This window comes from Fusarium venenatum (genome assembly GCF_020744135.1).
Source record: "Fusarium venenatum strain MPI-CAGE-CH-0201 chromosome Unknown EDB82scaffold_4, whole genome shotgun sequence".
Classification (NCBI taxonomy): Eukaryota; Fungi; Ascomycota; class Sordariomycetes; order Hypocreales; family Nectriaceae; genus Fusarium; species Fusarium venenatum.
The window spans coordinates 4,674,758-4,690,947 of NW_027072132.1; the positions used below are offsets into that span (position 1 = coordinate 4,674,758).

General features: G+C 46.8%; 5 protein-coding genes across 5 annotated transcripts; 3 read left to right on the forward strand and 2 right to left on the reverse strand.

Moving 5' to 3' along the window:
* Positions 1-1,537: 1,537 nt before the first annotated feature.
* EDB82DRAFT_329321 (ankyrin repeat-containing domain protein) lies at positions 1,538-4,928 on the reverse strand. The gene has a single exon (XM_025738622.2). The coding sequence runs from the start codon at positions 4,684-4,686 to the stop codon at positions 1,879-1,881; it is 2,808 nt and encodes a 935-aa protein (XP_025593364.1). The 5' UTR covers positions 4,687-4,928; the 3' UTR covers positions 1,538-1,878.
* A 576-nt stretch (positions 4,929-5,504) lies between these two features.
* On the forward strand, positions 5,505-7,529 carry EDB82DRAFT_515702 (uncharacterized protein). The gene is made up of 3 exons (XM_025738623.2): positions 5,505-6,364; positions 6,413-7,300; positions 7,346-7,529. Exons 1-3 carry the CDS (start codon positions 5,869-5,871, stop codon positions 7,456-7,458), a joined length of 1,497 nt encoding a protein of 498 aa, XP_025593365.1. The 5' UTR covers positions 5,505-5,868; the 3' UTR covers positions 7,459-7,529.
* A 613-nt stretch (positions 7,530-8,142) lies between these two features.
* Positions 8,143-8,658, reverse strand: EDB82DRAFT_480704 (uncharacterized protein; the record flags this gene model as incomplete). Its single annotated transcript, XM_025738624.1, has 2 exons — positions 8,143-8,498; positions 8,577-8,658. 2 exons carry the CDS (start codon positions 8,656-8,658, stop codon positions 8,143-8,145), a joined length of 438 nt encoding a protein of 145 aa, XP_025593366.1.
* Positions 8,659-10,771: 2,113 nt separating this feature from the next.
* On the forward strand, positions 10,772-11,944 carry EDB82DRAFT_515709 (uncharacterized protein). Its single transcript, XM_025738625.2, has one exon. The coding sequence runs from the start codon at positions 11,099-11,101 to the stop codon at positions 11,810-11,812; it is 714 nt and encodes a 237-aa protein (XP_025593367.1). The 5' UTR covers positions 10,772-11,098; the 3' UTR covers positions 11,813-11,944.
* Positions 11,945-14,354: 2,410 nt separating this feature from the next.
* On the forward strand, positions 14,355-15,050 carry EDB82DRAFT_329553 (uncharacterized protein). Its single transcript, XM_065607489.1, has one exon. The coding sequence runs from the start codon at positions 14,392-14,394 to the stop codon at positions 14,806-14,808; it is 417 nt and encodes a 138-aa protein (XP_065463442.1). The 5' UTR covers positions 14,355-14,391; the 3' UTR covers positions 14,809-15,050.
* The last annotated feature ends 1,140 nt before the right edge of the window (positions 15,051-16,190 follow it).

Below are 16,190 nucleotides of genomic sequence, written 5' to 3' on the forward strand. Positions count from 1 at the left end.
GGGAGCGATCTTGCCTGAGACCCTGTCGAGGTGGGGTATCGAAACTGCCTCTTTTGTACGGTACGACGGAAGGAAGCGGGGTTGATCCAACCTCCCCTCAGAGCTTCAACTAAACAGTACAGCATGACACGACACGACACGACACGACACGACACGGCAGGTGCGGTAGACTTGCCCGTCTTTTGGAACAATTCACAGTAATAAACTACATTATGGGCTTGGGGCTTCTCCAATTGAGAGAACATTCGAATCATTTTCCGTTGGAGAAAGAACAAGCTAGGGACATAACGTCCGCTCGCTAACATGACATGGCATGGGATTGTGTAAGTGGGGGACCATTGATCATGATGGAGGGATGATGCCGTAACAGCTACTGCTGCACTGGACTGCATTGCACTGCAATCTCCCACCAACATACTACGTAAATCTATTCGGGCTCCAAAATTACGGAGGCCGATTGTGGGATCTGGGTTATCAAGGACATGAATCCGCTGGCAAGATGATATCAATGATGATACATGTTGAGCAGAACCACAGATGGGCCGACTACTTATCCATTGAAATTCTGATAACATAGCAACTACACTGATAGCAATTGATCACCCTGCAATTACCAACACCGAACATCTCCCCTCGTCTCATATCTGCATGCCGTGTTCTAATCCCGCAGCAGTCCCTTGTTCATTGACAAGCCTATTTTCCCGAATCATATGCCTCAAACACCAATATTATTACTTTGTAATTCTATTCTATTCTCGTCCAACTAGAGCCCTTTTTTTTCCTTGTCCGTCGCTATTCGGCATCCCGCCGCCCGGCCGTAGCGCCCCGTTCTCCGATTTGGATGTGGGGGCAACCTATTCGCACATTCATCTCCGGGATAACTGTGAAAGACAAACTTGCAACGCCACATAGTAACGAGCCAAGCTTCTGGATTCAATCTATTCACATTCGTGTGCATGACCTAAACTAGCTAGGTAACATTGGATCATGAGCTTACTTTGAAATGTTACCCCGCATTCTCACATGGGTTTTGATGTTGGTCAGGAAAGTGACGCTTTTCTAAGTTGAGTTATGAGCGCCATGTAAATTCATACGACCATTTCGTATGGCCTCACAGTAGTCTCGAAATGTCAGAAGACTGTGCTGTTTATTTATCATTAAACCTGCACGCTCATTTGTCTGAATGTTATCAGTAACTCACGCCTCCACGTATTCTCAGGTGAAATACCCTATAGTTATCCCCGGACAACCGGCGACTATATCCAACCTTCAAGGTTCTCAGGTCTCCCTTGTGACTGTTTAGGTCGACATGTCCCACAACGCCGTAACATCTCCGACCTGTCAGGTAAGAGTAACAGGACTTTAGTCTCCCTAGTCTTAGTGAGGCTACTCAGTTGCCCCTGGCGTTAGTGGTGGTCGTTTCCCCGCCGGAGTCTGAAGCCGACGTCGGGAATACTGTCTCCGCAACTCGACGTTTACGATTTACTGTTAGACTCGGATGACGAGACATATCCGAAACTCAATACTCTAGGCGTCGTCTTTGCGATTCATGGGAAGCCAAAGTCTTTGACACCTTCACCCTCACACAGAGCAAGTCCAATCCAACCAGCCTGATCACTTGGGCCTGCATCGTGAGATGAAAAATTTTATGCCTGAGTTTTTAGCCCGTAGAGGCAGTTTCGTCTATTTGATTGCAACATGAAAGCTCAAGGATATCACACGTCCCAAAATCCGGCTATCAAGATCCGTAAAGCGCCGTCCCAAGGTATGGTCCATATCCATGGACAACCCGCTGAAATCCTTACCTACCCTACCCTGTCGGGTCACTTTCAAGCAAAAACAACCACACTGAACCACCCTTTTTCCAGTCCGTATGTCCTACATGAGAAGTCCAAGCAAAAAAGGGACAGGTATTGGTATATGTCCATCATCGTCATAATCGTCATCGGAATCACTCGAATAACCCCCCTCGCCCCATTCGCCTTCGCCGTCCTGATCTCCTTGGTCGTTTTCCTCGTCTTCTTCGCCTTCCATAAAGCCAGGGAAAAAGTCAAGACCGTCGTAACCATCGCTATCGAGATCCGAATCGTCTGTGTCGTCAATCTCGTCGCTCACCGAGCCGTACTCGAAATCCTCGGGATCCTCTTCATCTCCTCCGATGGCGTTGAGCATCTCTATCACCGTAGGCTCAGTGTAGACAATGTCAAGTGCTTCCAGGACCTTTCGGCCCTCGAACCTCAAGACCTCGTTCTTCGGAATCGCTTGCTCCACGAGTTCCTTGACGTCCTTGTCATCCAGTGTCTTCACGTCAGTCCTCAACCCAGCGGAGATCAATTGGTTTGTAAAAGACCAGTTGAGTTGTGGTATGTGATAGAAATTTGGCTGCTCAACCTCACGAATACCTTTGCGGGGCTCCCAAAAAATAAGAGATGACCAACATTCCCGATGCAGTCGTTCTGGCTTGTCGCGCAGTGCATTTGGATGCTTTAGAAGGATCTGACATGCTTGTGGTTGGTACCCATTGGTAATGGTATACATAAAAGCCCCATCTGGCATAGATTTTGTCGGCATGTAGATGTCCGCACCTGCATTCACCAACACAGGTGTCGTCCGCCAGCAGGAGGCTGATTTGAAACTGTAATACAACGGAGGCTCTCCATTGAACAGCTCATTGGGGTCTTGGCCCCGGTCAAGAAGTATTTGAATCAGACTCGATGGCTCATCAGCGATTGGCGAAGGCTTCTCCAAGCAGCGATAGATCAGTCCTTCGCAGAGCTCCTTTGGTACCACCACTGATTTCATCAAATCAGCCGCCCTTGTCCAAAGTTGCTCATTGAGCGCTTTCTTCAAGAGGTCCAGCAAGAACTCCTCTGATGGCCTTGTCATGCCGTGTTTAGAATAATCGATGCGTAGGATGAACTCAGTCTTTCCATCATCGTACGAATCATGCACAGACGCTGCGAGGATACTTTCTAGGTCGCCTTCTTCCGGCCGACCGCCGTTCTCCAGAATTGCTTGTGCGAGGTTCAGGTTACCATGCACGACGGCCGCTGTAAAAGGGCGAGCCTCAGAAACGCCTTTCTCGTTTGGATTGGCGCCGTGCTCGATGAGTAGCTTGACCAAAGCAGCGTGTTGATCGTCCCACTCGCGGTTGAAGTATGGCTCGCATTGTCGAGAGCAAATGATGTTCAAAGGAGTAACCTCATCCAATGAATCCTGAAATGTTGCTCCCGCATCCAGCAGCATTTTTGCAGAATCGTATAAACCAAGAATAGAAGATCCTTCAGCTGTCTCGCCAACGCGTGCAAGTGCAGTCAGGCCATCATTATCACACGCGTTGACATCGGCACCGCCCTCGAGTAACGCTTGTATGGCGTCGGTGTTGCAGCCTGCACTTGCAACCATGAGTGGTGTCATTCCGAGAACGGCTTCCTTTGCGTTGACATCGAAACCCTTGGCAATGAATTTTTGGATAATTTCGGCCTCAGAAGTGTTGCTCAGAGGTTTCGTGGGGGGAGCAAGAGGGTCGAAGAAGTCTTCTGGCCGGAATCGACGCGACCCAAGGATCAAGTGAAGAATGCTGAAGCGATGCACTGACAAAGTACTGACATCTGCGCCCAAGTCAATGAGTTTGGAGGCGTCATCAAAACGACGTGAGAAACAGGCCATCATGAGCGGGGTCAAGCGCGTCTCGATAAGTCTTCTATTCAGGTCGGCGCCATGCTCGAGAAGATATGGAACTATTGTGTCCCAGCGACCGTACCATATGGCCTGGAATAATGGGGTGCCCATGAATGGTCCTTCGACATTGATATCTTCCTGGTGCTTTTCGTCCAGAAGAAACTTTACTAAATCCAGCATATCGTGTTTGGCAGCGTGATGCAGGGCCGTCAGCTTGAACCGACTCGAGTCGTGAGCAACATCGTCATCTCTCCAAGCATTGGGATCCAGCTCAAAGTCAATTCCTTGATATATAACCGTTGAAGCCCCGCGTTTCAGGAGGAATTTCGCCGTATCGAATTCTTTGTGACATATAGCGACATGTAGGGGAGTCCAGTTTCCTCCGTGTAAATCTTCAAGTTCTCCTTCGTCAACGGCCTGTGACTCGCTGAAGGCTTCTATAGGCAAGTGCGGACGACACAAGCACACGCCCCAGGACGGCGCGTCAATGGAAGCGCCCGCATCTAAGAGGATCTCAATCATGTCAATCCGACCCTTGCTTGCAGCAACATGTATAGCCTCCCATCTGCAATCACTGAAGATGCCGTCATCGCAGCCACTTTCGAAGCAATCGCAAGCGTCATGTAGCACGTATGATGCATCCAAGTCAACAGATTGATCGTCGTCTTGAACTCTCCACATAGGATCATCGTAGTAACTCGAATGGTAGTTGTACCACTTATGCGAAGGGTGGATGCGAGGTTTGGGTCTATGTGTGTAGGCGAGACGTGAAGGGCTGACACCAGCTTTTAGAGCACGGCGCAAGACTCTGACATCTCCGTTCTCGACTGCCCAGTGCAGGGCGCCGGGTCTATCAGATCGAGCTTCGCGTTTCCATAGAATCGGGCTTGCGATATCGTACCAGTGTCGGTTGGCGCGCGAGAGGGCAGCTATATCGTATTTCTTATTTAGGAACGAGGCGATGTTGTGAAGGACCTCATTGGGAAGCCCGTCGAGCGAAGGCATGGTAAGTGACGGGAGGAAGAACCGGTCGATTCGACGTTGGTGGATGAAGGGAAGGAAATAAAGAAAAATAGAACAAGGACAGACGAGAATAAAGAACTGGGGAAAAAAGTTGAGATAGCTACTAAGGCAATGAGGGGACCACTGAGGAGGTTTCTAGGTCCTGTACTGGTGTTCCCGCCCGGAGAATTTTCAGGTGTAAAAAAAAAAAGGAAGGAGACCTTCGCAGAGATGGAAACAAACAATTACGATTAAAAAAACACTGGTGATCCCTGTTATTAAGATGCTATTCATCCGTACTAATCAGCCTGCTATAGTTGATATAATTTCTATTATTATTAGAATTATCTAGTGGTTAGTTTACTCCTTCATTGTAAAAGACGTTTGATATAGGATACTAATCTTTAAGGCATCCAATAGATTGGCCTAATTACCTGCTGTGCAGTTCCTTTGTTCCTGTGGCACTTGAAGTTGCCCCCGCAATTCGATGACGAGTGTCGGGTTCCAGCAAAGTTACGCTTTCACTGTCGCTTCGAGGGCCGGTCCACTAAATGCAGATCATAGTTATGGAAAAACTGCCCGAGCGTCTGGGACGCTAGTAATTGTTTGGTTGAAACATTCACGTATGAACCGATGGCAATTGTATCTCTGACAATTATCCTGAGCCCAAGCTTGAAGTTAAGCAGGTAAATATCATCGTTTGGAGTTGCCTTCTGGAAGCCATATGTTACAAAGACGGCTCTGTATAACGTGATCAGCCTATAGAGTTACAACTTCGAAATCAGTGTAACATTAGGAAATGGACAGCAATTTGGTCAGATACCTAAAATGAACAGGACACAATGAAGAACAAAAACCCTCGTTTTTCCATTTTTATTTGATAGAGTCACATGCAAATATCACGCTATCCTGAGGAAACACAGCCCCAGTAGAGACTATAGTCGGCCCAATTCTGCCTTTTACTCTAATGTGGGAAGCCGACCAACAGAAATATGAGGGGGGCTTGGATGGAAGGCCTCACACCCTTGAATTAAGCACGGCTCTAGGCATACTAAGAATAGAGGAGTCAGCATTATATATAAAGTGAACCATTCGGGCTTGTGGTGGTATAAGTTTGTTTTCCCTCGTCAAACATCTCCTAGCATTATCATTACAATCAATACGCCCAAAAGGTGAACCTGCAACATGGTCGGTGTCGGAAAACCGCGACTGGACAAATATGACAAGATACTCTCACGGCTCTTTGAGAACCTCGCCCTCTTTCACATTCTCAAACGAGTAGATGGCCCTCACGCTGCCAATGCTTATGTTCCCGCCACTCTTCAAGATGCTAGGCGTAGGTTCTTGAAGAACTTGAGCTTTATCTGCGATTACAGAAAAGGGGGAGATACCACGACTTCCATGGCTCTCGAGGACAAGCAGAAAAGTGTCGTGTTCTGGATTGCAGCAAACTTAACTCCGAATGATAAAGTTATATCGTTTCTTACCGAAGTACTCAAATTGCTAAGAGAGGAACCTAAAGAGACCGAGGGAGAGCAGAAAGTTTTGAAGAATAAACTCGCAAAGATATGTGCCGAGTTTGCTGCACCAAGACTAAAAAAAGAGTGCAAGCTGTTACACAGAGCTACCAGACACTGTGAGAAGTACCTCAAGTTAGATACTGACACAGTTCAACAGCCTGGTAAGTCTGACTCGACCCAGGAAACCGATGTAACTAACAGAAATCCAGGAAAAAACGCATTGTTGAAGTGGCTGTCTCAGTTCTCATATTCCACAGAAACTGATACTCTTGCTCTATGTCAGATAGCCTACGACGCTCGACACGACCCTCAAATGACAACTCTGGGAACTTTGAGCCAGCAGCTTAGTGTGGCACCCCCGGAGATTGCGAAGACATTTCGAGCTGTCAGGCACTTCGTCGGCCGCCTAGCTGAGAGAGTGCGCGTGTCTACACACCTAGTTCAAGATTCTCTTCTACTAGGGTCGCTTCTCAATTCATACGAAATAAGACGAGTGGATGCTCCTATCCCAGCAAAGGTCCCCCCTGCGGATGGCCTGACGAATTTGAACTCGATAGTCAAAAGAATGCTGCCAGCAAACGACCCCCGTCTTGAGGATATGCAGAGCTACGTTGCTTGGTTGAGTGGCCCAATGAATCTTGAAGAGGCGATCAAGAACATGTACGATGAGGATTCAGGCCAGCTGTGCGTGCATTCCGAGGTTCAAATGCTGGAGGAGTTTCACCGCAATCGACGCAACTTTGTGGGCAGTGATCGATACATAGCTTGTAGTAAGCTTGCGTGCCTCTGTTGCAAGTTTTACTTTAAACACCACCCCGGGATGTTCGTGGAACCGGAATCCCATCAAAAGCCCTACCTGAATTGGAGACCTGTGGAGTTACCTGGTGGCAGGGAGAATATGCATTGGTTGGATCAACGTCGTGTGTTGGCAATGCTCAGCAGTGAGTTGGGCAAGGCCGTGGAGATGCAAATTGTTAGTCAACAACAACCCAACCCGTGGCAGCCGGACTCTATGACGAACATTACGTCGAGTATGGCGGCATTTGATCTCTCCAAATCTCAGGAAATATCTGGTGACGATGAAGGAAGGAGTGAGGGTGAGTTTTATTTGCATTTGACATGTTAGAGACTGACGCTCATAGACTCTGCTTCGCTGGCACACTTGAACGAAGGTGAGTTCAGCGATGGATTTGTTGATGTCACATATGAACATAGTGAAGATGAAGATGACGGGGGTGTAGGCTTGGAAGATTAGTAATTTCAAGTTGAGTAAACAAGTACCCTATAGTGATGGGTTGTTACATTGGATATAGCTTGACAAAGATAACGATTGAAAGGAGTGTGTTTGAAGATTACTACCAAATTACTACCAACTATCACCTCCTGACTCTCTTCTTCCCACCATGCATCTCTCGCTCATGTCTACTCAAGTTGCATTTACGAGTGAACCACTTATCGCAGAACCGACACTGGACAGTTTTCCGCGAGCGATGCGTTCCGTAATGCCGGCGCATATCCTTCTGACAAGAATCCCGAAAGTTACAGCCAGACCACGAACAGTAAACAGGTTTCAGATGCGTTCGAAGATGATTACTTAGATCCGAGGTTAGCGATAAAAAGGAGAGGAGAGGATGGCTTGAACTCACTTCCTCATGCGATTCTCTTTAAAGAACCTGTCGCATTCGGGCCAAATGCAGAGCCATTTTCCATGCTCTACAAACTCGTTGTTTTTCAGACGAATGGCAGGATCTTCTTTGAACGTCTGATTGCTGGTTATATCGGAGCCTGAGTTGTTGCCGGCGGAGTTGTCGGCAGGAGATGAACTGAAATCTGAAGCAACGACATCAAACAAATGCGCTGATATTCCGTCGTTTCCCAACGCCGCAGATGATGAGTCAAGAATGGTATCGTTCGTCTGGTCGCACGCTGAACCTACGCTCTATAGAGCGGCTGCGGTGACTGGTGAACCAGTGAGCGATGCCATCTTGGAAACATCATCCGAGACGGTGGGAAGATCAAGAAACGGTACCGGAGGATTTGAGAACGCAAACTGAACTGAATCGATGTCGTTGAGATGCGAATCCATCCCGAACATCGGCGAAGAAAGGTCAACTTCAGAAAAGCTATCGCAGGACAGAACCGCTGAACCCGCACTCGCACCAAACATACCCTCTTGGTTCATCGAGCCAAGAGAAGCGGCGTCTGGAGACCAAGAGCTCACATAAAGCCATTGATCCACATTCTGGTGAGATGTCACCAGAGGTAAAGAAAAACCGCCGAAGTCAGCTCCGGGGACTAGAGACGGGTCGGTGCAGCGTCAGTACAAGCGACTGGTGGAGTAACCCCAAATAATGACTCGAGACAAACACTTACCATCGAATGAATAGTCCGAGTCTACGAAACTCTGTTCCGTAGACCCGTCCTGAGTCTGGGGTACTGATTGATAGTCGCTCATGAACTAGATTATTCCCGTTGAAAGAAAGATGGTTTGTCAATGGATAGGTAACTGAAGAGGGGAGCTGGCTTTATATTTTGCGAGAATACTCTCCAAAGATAGAGTGTTTCCCCTCTCAGTCTTTCCATTGCGCAAAGATAATCAGCAATGACACTTTGAAAAGGCATTTCTGCAACCTCTTGGCACGGCAAGTTCCAATCAAAGCCCTGACACCCCTCAATCACAGGTACAAAAAAGTCATATCATGGGCAAATGGTTGGTCGGTTGGTTGAAAAGTGTAAAAATACCCGCTAGGGGAGGCCTACCTGTCTTGGCTGAATGCAATTGGCTTATGAGGAGGGTTGGTTGCATGCAGCTCGGGGCTACGGGAGCTTTGACTTAGACTGATTCATATGAACCAAACAGAGAAACAGGCGATGACTTGGAGATAACTCAAAAGGGCATTTTGGGTGTGCTCCAACTGAAAGTGCCCTGAGTGCTTATTGGAGATGAGAGTTGACCGATCAGACTTGTGCCTGGCGAACTGGAATAAGTCTGCAGCCAACACCTGTCAACCAATGCCTAATAATAACCTCAATGGATATCGATACTGTTAACTCGAAACTGCAGCAAGAGACTTCACGCTCTTGACTCCCAACCAACACCGACATTTAATACCCTATCTCTTCGGCTCACAAACGTTGCAATAATCCACCCAAAAATGTCATTGAAAAGCCACAATTTGGGGTAAAACAACTTCACAAAGTATAACAAGTGGAATACAAAGAATGGAGGACGTCGTCAACTCCACCAGGTCTAGACTGTTGATGTGCCCCCACAGCAGAACCAAGCCGTTGAAAGCATGAGCAATGCAAAATTCCTAGACTAAGAAAGATGGAGAATATAGTTATCAAGAATAGACCTAATCTAACCTTGAGCCCCTCTCACATCATGAGAGATTTGGTCTAGTCCGCGTCATATGATCATAATGTTGTTTTAAGCCGTCTATCAAGTAACGTTATGCTCCAATTTAGCTGCGTAATAGCGCACCAAAATTCCTCGAGACTGAAGCTGAGGCTGTACAGAGTGTACCCTAACGTAAAGCTCGGGCCTTTGTCTCATTCTCATGCATGTTTTCTGCGATCTTTTGTCGATGGTTGCTGTAGATCACCACCCAGCGAGATGCGAACCATATTTATGATATAATGAATGAAGCAAGGATACGAAAGATCATCGCTATGACACTTGCCAGAGATACCACTAATATCATATCCGAAAACATGAAACCACAATGTTCGTAAGGGTCTTGTTGAGATGGTAAAGATAAACGTCATGGAGCGTTGAGGATGAGTGAGCCTCAATCCCTGCTGCGGCTGCAATGCCACGCGATGAGTTTAACGTATGACAAAACGGAATGCCTACGGAACAGGCCGCCATTTCGTGTGGTACGGGGCTGAAAGTAGTGCATTTTGCTCCTGTTGATCCTGTCACTTGTCAAACAAAAAGCATCCGTATCCTATTCTTTGGCATCGGTCTCGCCTGTGCATGTTTGTCTACCGTAGTCTAACAGATCCACAGATTTGGGTTTTCATCGGCGAGAAAAGACACTAATGGATTGATATCACGGCATGTGACGACACAATTGGTATTTCATTTCTGTCTTGCAGTAAGTTGAGAGACAAGAAAACGGAGGCTAATTATGGATACTGAGATATCGGATCGTCAATTGCTGGGATCCCCCGGATTTGTGGTGGATTTTCATCATGTTTCGAAACGGGCATCATAATTTCTTGACGTCAGGAATACTGGATCTCATTATCTGATATTCATTTGATGAGTTTAAGGTAGAGTATCCATAGAAGAAGAAGATTCAATGGGTATATATGATGGATCATGAAAGCTGATGATAGAGACATGAACATCGTCAGTCCTCGTGAATTCATTCTTGTTGGTTGCGGCTACTGAAGCGGTATCGGCCGACATGAGGAAAATCATCCAATGACGAAATAGTCACGGCAACACCCTCGTATTGAGCCAAGCCCTCAGGGCCCCGACTTGGCCGTGCAGCGGTCCACAGGGGACTCCCCGCACCGGCGACCCCTGTAGCCATTCGCTAAAGTCGCCCGAGCCTCTAAAGGATCCACTATAGCGGGCCCCTAGCCTCTCGGCTCACGGAGGATCCACCTTCATCCCACGCTAGCCAGCCACCTTGATCGGCCAGCCAAGGCCGGGAGAGAAACTTCATCGTTACATCGACCGACCAGCTGAGGACGATCTTTTGAGGTGGCATTTAAGAACCGATACGATCCCCCTCACTTTTGGTTCCTGGTTCTTTTGTATTATCGGTCCTTAAAGACTCTATACAAACCATTATTTTATCCTTCCTCGTCCTCCCTCGAACAAACACTCTCCCATCTTGACTTTTGCACCCTCGCTCTACATCTCGAACAACACATAAACCATGCTCACATCAACCTTCCTCCTCAGCCTTATCGGCCTTGCAGCGGCCTCACCGGTCCAGCCTCACATCGTCAAGGACCCTAAATACCCATCACGCTCGACATCAAAGGGCTTCAAGCTTGTCGTCAACGTCACAGATCCCTCGCTAGACTTTGATCCTCCCATCCAAAACTTCGAGCTCACCGGCATCCACACCGGAGCCGGCCTCGCCCTTCTCGGTATCAGCGAGAAGGACGGCCGCATCTTCTACCAGAACGGCACAAAGGAGGAGCGTCAAAACGGCGAGGCTACCGTCATCAGCGACGGTGGTACTCCTCTGACTCCCAACGGTATTGGTCTCGTCGCCGATAAGAAGAACAAGAATCTTTTCGGTGCTACGCTCAACTTCGAGCCTGGTACCGCTGGTGTCCAATTGAACCAGCCTGAGGACCCCTACACCTACTTGTTGCCCGAGACCTTTGTTGCTTGTAACAAGAGCATAGAGTACTACCGTGGCAAAAAGTTCGTGGTCATTGAGCAAGCACGCATCACCATCGACAAGAACGACAAGATTCAGCGCAACATTCCCAAGGGCTGTGCACCCATTCGCCTTGTGCCCCAGTGCGACGAGCTGGAGTCTCTCCCCAAGGGATCGTACTCGAGCCACAAGTACGCCCTCGACTCCAAGTGCTACCAGGACGTCTCCAAGATTGAGTGGAAGAAGTACAGCCCCTAGGCTGAGACTTTTAAATTAATAGGAAACAACGAGATGGAATTAATAATGATGAATGGGTAATGATTGCTTTTGGATAGCCTCTATAATTAGCATTGGCATTAATAGCTTTAATATTGTACAACACATTATCTGTATGTCTCAACTTTTTCCATGCATGCATCGTGAATCTCCCGTATCGAGAAATCCAGTGGTGAGGCAAAAGTGGGTTGTACAAACTGCACTCACAACCGGATCTAGACTTGCCAAGCAGCTGGATAGTTCGAAGGCTAAACGAGAACAAAGACCGTGAAACAATGGCAACTGCATCTAATTCTCTCGGCGTTTTTTCTTCTCCGGCAATCGCGGGGGACAAAATAAGCAGTGGAGATAATGAGTGGATTTGTCTCCGTTAAAGTCAACTATCAGGTGCTGTCAGGCACATAAACTCAAACTCCACTAAATCCTTTGTTGGTTCGTTAGTGGCACATCCTTTTTGGACAAGAGGAATGGGCTTGATGTACCAAAACGGAAGAGAGGCTGTAGGCTTGAGTCAGTTTGTTTTGCCACTTAGATAAGTAGTTTGTCCTCGCTTGTTTGCGGCTAACATCGACTACGAGATGGTGGTGTAAAATGGTCAAGATATGGGAGTTTGTTGTAGTCACTGACTGATTAGTTTTGGATAAAGGGAAATGATGTATATCAAAGCTTTCTGCCTGCAACAGCTCATTTATTAGAATGGAATGTGAAAGTGGACCAGAAGAGATTTATGTCTAGGAAATAAAAGCTTACCCTGTATGTAAAATACGGCAACCATGCCACTTCACTTCAAGCCGAGGGGCTATATTGTGCTATTTAGAAATCCGGAGCCTTGAAAGTTCTGTGAAGTCTTATCTGTAAATAGTCCATCACATTAGTAAAGAGTGAGGCACACCAGCTCAAGATGGCAGGAGCAGGGGATTGGTTGATGTGAACCAGAGCCTTGGGAGTTTGTTGATCTCGTTCATGTGCCCAGACCCCTCACCATGCAGATAGGTTTGGCTTTTTCATAGACACTTGAAACAGCTTCGTTCAAATAATTACAAAGTCCTAGTAAAAGCTGCTTGGTAATTAATCTTGTTCCGGTTTGATAGTGGTTGGATGTCTGTGCAGTCCTGAACATCCCGCCCCTTTTATTGAAGCTCCAGTGCTTGATTCAACAACAGAGTACATATAGGAAGATGGGAACGAGATTTCACAAAAAGTACTTTTCCTTCGCATCAACGTTTTGGTTTATGGCGGATGATTTTTGAACAAAAACTTGACATGGAAATATTGGCATTGCGATCTCTTGCTGTAGTCAGGCCAGGATATACACAGTTCCATATTATCATCACCTAGGTATGCCTGATTTATTTGTAGTTGTTTTTATCACTTCTACTCATCCTACACCTAATAATTTCTTCTTATATTTAATGCCCTAACCTGAATCGGATACCATTCACGGAGCTCATGTTGAGTTGGAGCATGATGCTAATACCTTTGTTAGCGATCGAACTTACATAAACCTCGATGTGGAACTCAAGCTTGACAGATGTTTAACCAACAGATAACAGAAAACCTGAGCTCTAAGCTTTAGGGTACAAGAATAAGAGACCTAAGAAACTGGCCTAAACTGACTAAACAATTTCGTCTCTTATGCTTCCAACAGCCAATCTTCTGATCGCCATAGGTCTGAGCCGGACGCTGACCAAGTTAAGCTTCCACAATTGGCTATTCAGACGACCTGGTTTCAATCGTCCCTCTTGGCTATCAGATACAACTTGTTTCGAAATCCTCATACGATATCAATGGTATAGCGGTTATTATCCGAAGACTTGAAATGTTTCGATCCAAAGAGAAAATCAATCGTTTCATCAACTCACCAGAATCCTGTCCACAGCAAAGTGTATGGTTGTATCCCATTTCCCACAACTCCAAAAGTTGCGAGGTCAGAACGTCGTTCTACTAGTATTACAGTGCCTGAAGAGAGATATCCGTTTGAATCCCTCGGATCCCGAATCTTCATGTTTCACCGACTTGTTTGTTGCAGCGATCGTTTCCCGTGAGCTACAACACTTGTAATCAGTCTTCTGCCTCTGACAAGTTTACAGCTTTCGCAGCGAGGGGTTTACAGTGCTTGGCCATCGACCCTTTATAAAGATTACCTACGAGATCTGACCAACCGTCGCTGCCCTGCGTTCACCAAAGATGAACTAAGAGTTCGCAAACTTGCAACTATGAGCGAGCTCTACGTTGTACGTAACGTCTACAACCTCACGATCAAGGCAACTATCGCAATCTCCAGCAACGCATGCAAGGGTATCAGCGGTCTTGTGGAAATGCCAGATTTCGTGCCTGGTAAACAGTCCTCAGGGCATCAGAAGAATTAACCACGGGAAGCATAAGAGACGAAATCACTGGGTCAGCTTATGCTCCTTAGATCATAGTTCTTGGACTACTTATTTTTGTACCCTAAGACTTAGGAGGCTAACCTTTCTGCAACCCACCAGACATTTCAATAGTATCTCAGACAATCCCAGTATCACTGGAGATATTTTTTTGTCAATTGATTTCCTCCTGAGATGCGAAGTGTCAAATACGATCCGAGCACAAGGGGAACTTATGAGCCTTCGGCTTGTGACTTTATCTTCTCCTTTTCGCGTTGCTTTGCGGCGTTGGCCTGTTGCTTCACCCTTTCAGCCTCTTGTTTCTCAGGGGACTTGGAGTCCCAGTTCCTTTTCTTGCTCTCCATCTTCCTTCTCCTCTTCTGTTTTGCTTGTCCATTGCTCTTGACGCTTTGCTTTATCTTTTGCATTTTTCTCGGGTGTTTGTCTCTTCCGTGCAGCCAACTTTTGTCTCAACCTGACCTCTTCCTTTTTTCCCTCGTTCTGGCCTTTCTCTCCTTTTCTGCTTATCTGACAGTCTGGACAGATTCTTTCGTGTCTGCCACCATGTTCCATTTCTCGTTGCGACAAGTTTGCCGCAGCAAGAAGATGTAGTCGCGTCGGTATTGCCTATACCGTTCTCGTTCTTCGGGTGTACTTTCATCAATAAATCGTTGCCACTTCCTGTGACCACATTCTTTCTGTACTTGCTCGCGTCTTAGCCTGTTCTCGCCTCTATGCTTTGCATGCTTCAGTCCGTGCTGCTGGCCTTCGAGGAATACGTTGACCATTGCACTGGAGAATGTTGATTGGAATATCGCGTTTGGCCCATAACAAGATAAGTCCTGTATCCTTACGAACCAGGTCAGCGGCAAGTTTATTGAGTTTGGGGAAAGTTTCTTCGGCTAGGCTTTCGCATTGGAGGGCCCTCGGCATGTCGGCCATGGCTTGTCGAACGGAGTCTGCACGAGGCATCGACATGACCAGTGACTATTTCCACCTCGGTAGATAGCAAGAAAAGCTCTTCGGATGGACGACTAGTTGTAGTTGTTGTTGAAAGTACCGTTGCCAATGCGTTGGTGTCTTGTCGATGAGAGTGCAGAACATTTGTCTCGCGGAAGGAACGTTGCTTTCGCGACAATACTCGAAAAGGGGTTTCGCATAATCGACTCCAGGTGCAAAGCTAACGTCTTGACCATTCGCTAAATCAGTTAAGACAGGAGTGAACGTCCTCTATGTACAGTCCCTAGTAGCGCGATCCCAGACGATGGCGTTGTCAATGCCGCCTCCACAACAAACGATTGTCTGTGAAAAAGAAATTGTGCTCTTGATGTTCATATTGAAAACGCTGGTAGCAACAAGCTCGGCGGCACTTCATAGATCGAGAATCGACTACTTGCCTCCTGGTTGAATTCCCCGACAATATGTAAAAAAAAAAAAAAAGAAAAAGAAAAAAAAGGACATCCACTCTCCCTCTTCGTTTGATTGTTCATTCGCGTGAATATCGGGCGCTCAGTATTGTCAGCTGCTAATACTTTTTACCTGACATATCAAAAGACTCCTTGCCTCTACCACGATAAGGCCATAAATATCCTCCTGCACCTTGCTCGAAATTCAACTCTCCATCATGTACATCTTTCTATCCTACCACCTCCCGCACATTCCCTTCATCTCATTTGCGCGCATCTTTCTATCTTGCTACCTCTCTATCACCAGCATTTCCTTGATTCTGCACAGTAAGACCTTTACCTACATAGAATATAGCATTGGACATATTCACTAATACTATAACAGTTTTGAGTCTTACTGATTCCCAATCTCATCTCATCTCCTCCGTCAGCATTATCTTCCACAGCTAGTGTTGTACATTCATACTAATTGAATAATAGCAGTGAACATCCTGTCAATCTTCACTTTTCCTCTCCCACTCTTCCAATGGCAGATCTCCCCACTCCCACGGACAGCCAGGAATCTGGCAATGGCACTTCTTGGATTTT

Excerpts from the sequence above, each read along its gene's own strand:
- EDB82DRAFT_329321 (XM_025738622.2), bottom strand. The coding sequence starts at position 4,686 with ATGCCTTCGCTCGACGGGCTTCCCAATGAGGTCCTTCACAACATCGCC.
- EDB82DRAFT_329553 (XM_065607489.1), top strand. The coding sequence starts at position 14,392 with ATGCGAAGTGTCAAATACGATCCGAGCACAAGGGGAACTTATGAGCCT.
- EDB82DRAFT_515709 (XM_025738625.2), top strand. The coding sequence starts at position 11,099 with ATGCTCACATCAACCTTCCTCCTCAGCCTTATCGGCCTTGCAGCGGCC.
- EDB82DRAFT_515702 (XM_025738623.2), top strand. The coding sequence starts at position 5,869 with ATGGTCGGTGTCGGAAAACCGCGACTGGACAAATATGACAAGATACTC. Across the intron at positions 6,365-6,412 it reads TGACACAGTTCAACAGCCTG|GAAAAAACGCATTGTTGAAG; the intron begins GTAAGTCTGACT and ends ACAGAAATCCAG. Across the intron at positions 7,301-7,345 it reads CGATGAAGGAAGGAGTGAGG|ACTCTGCTTCGCTGGCACAC; the intron begins GTGAGTTTTATT and ends TGACGCTCATAG.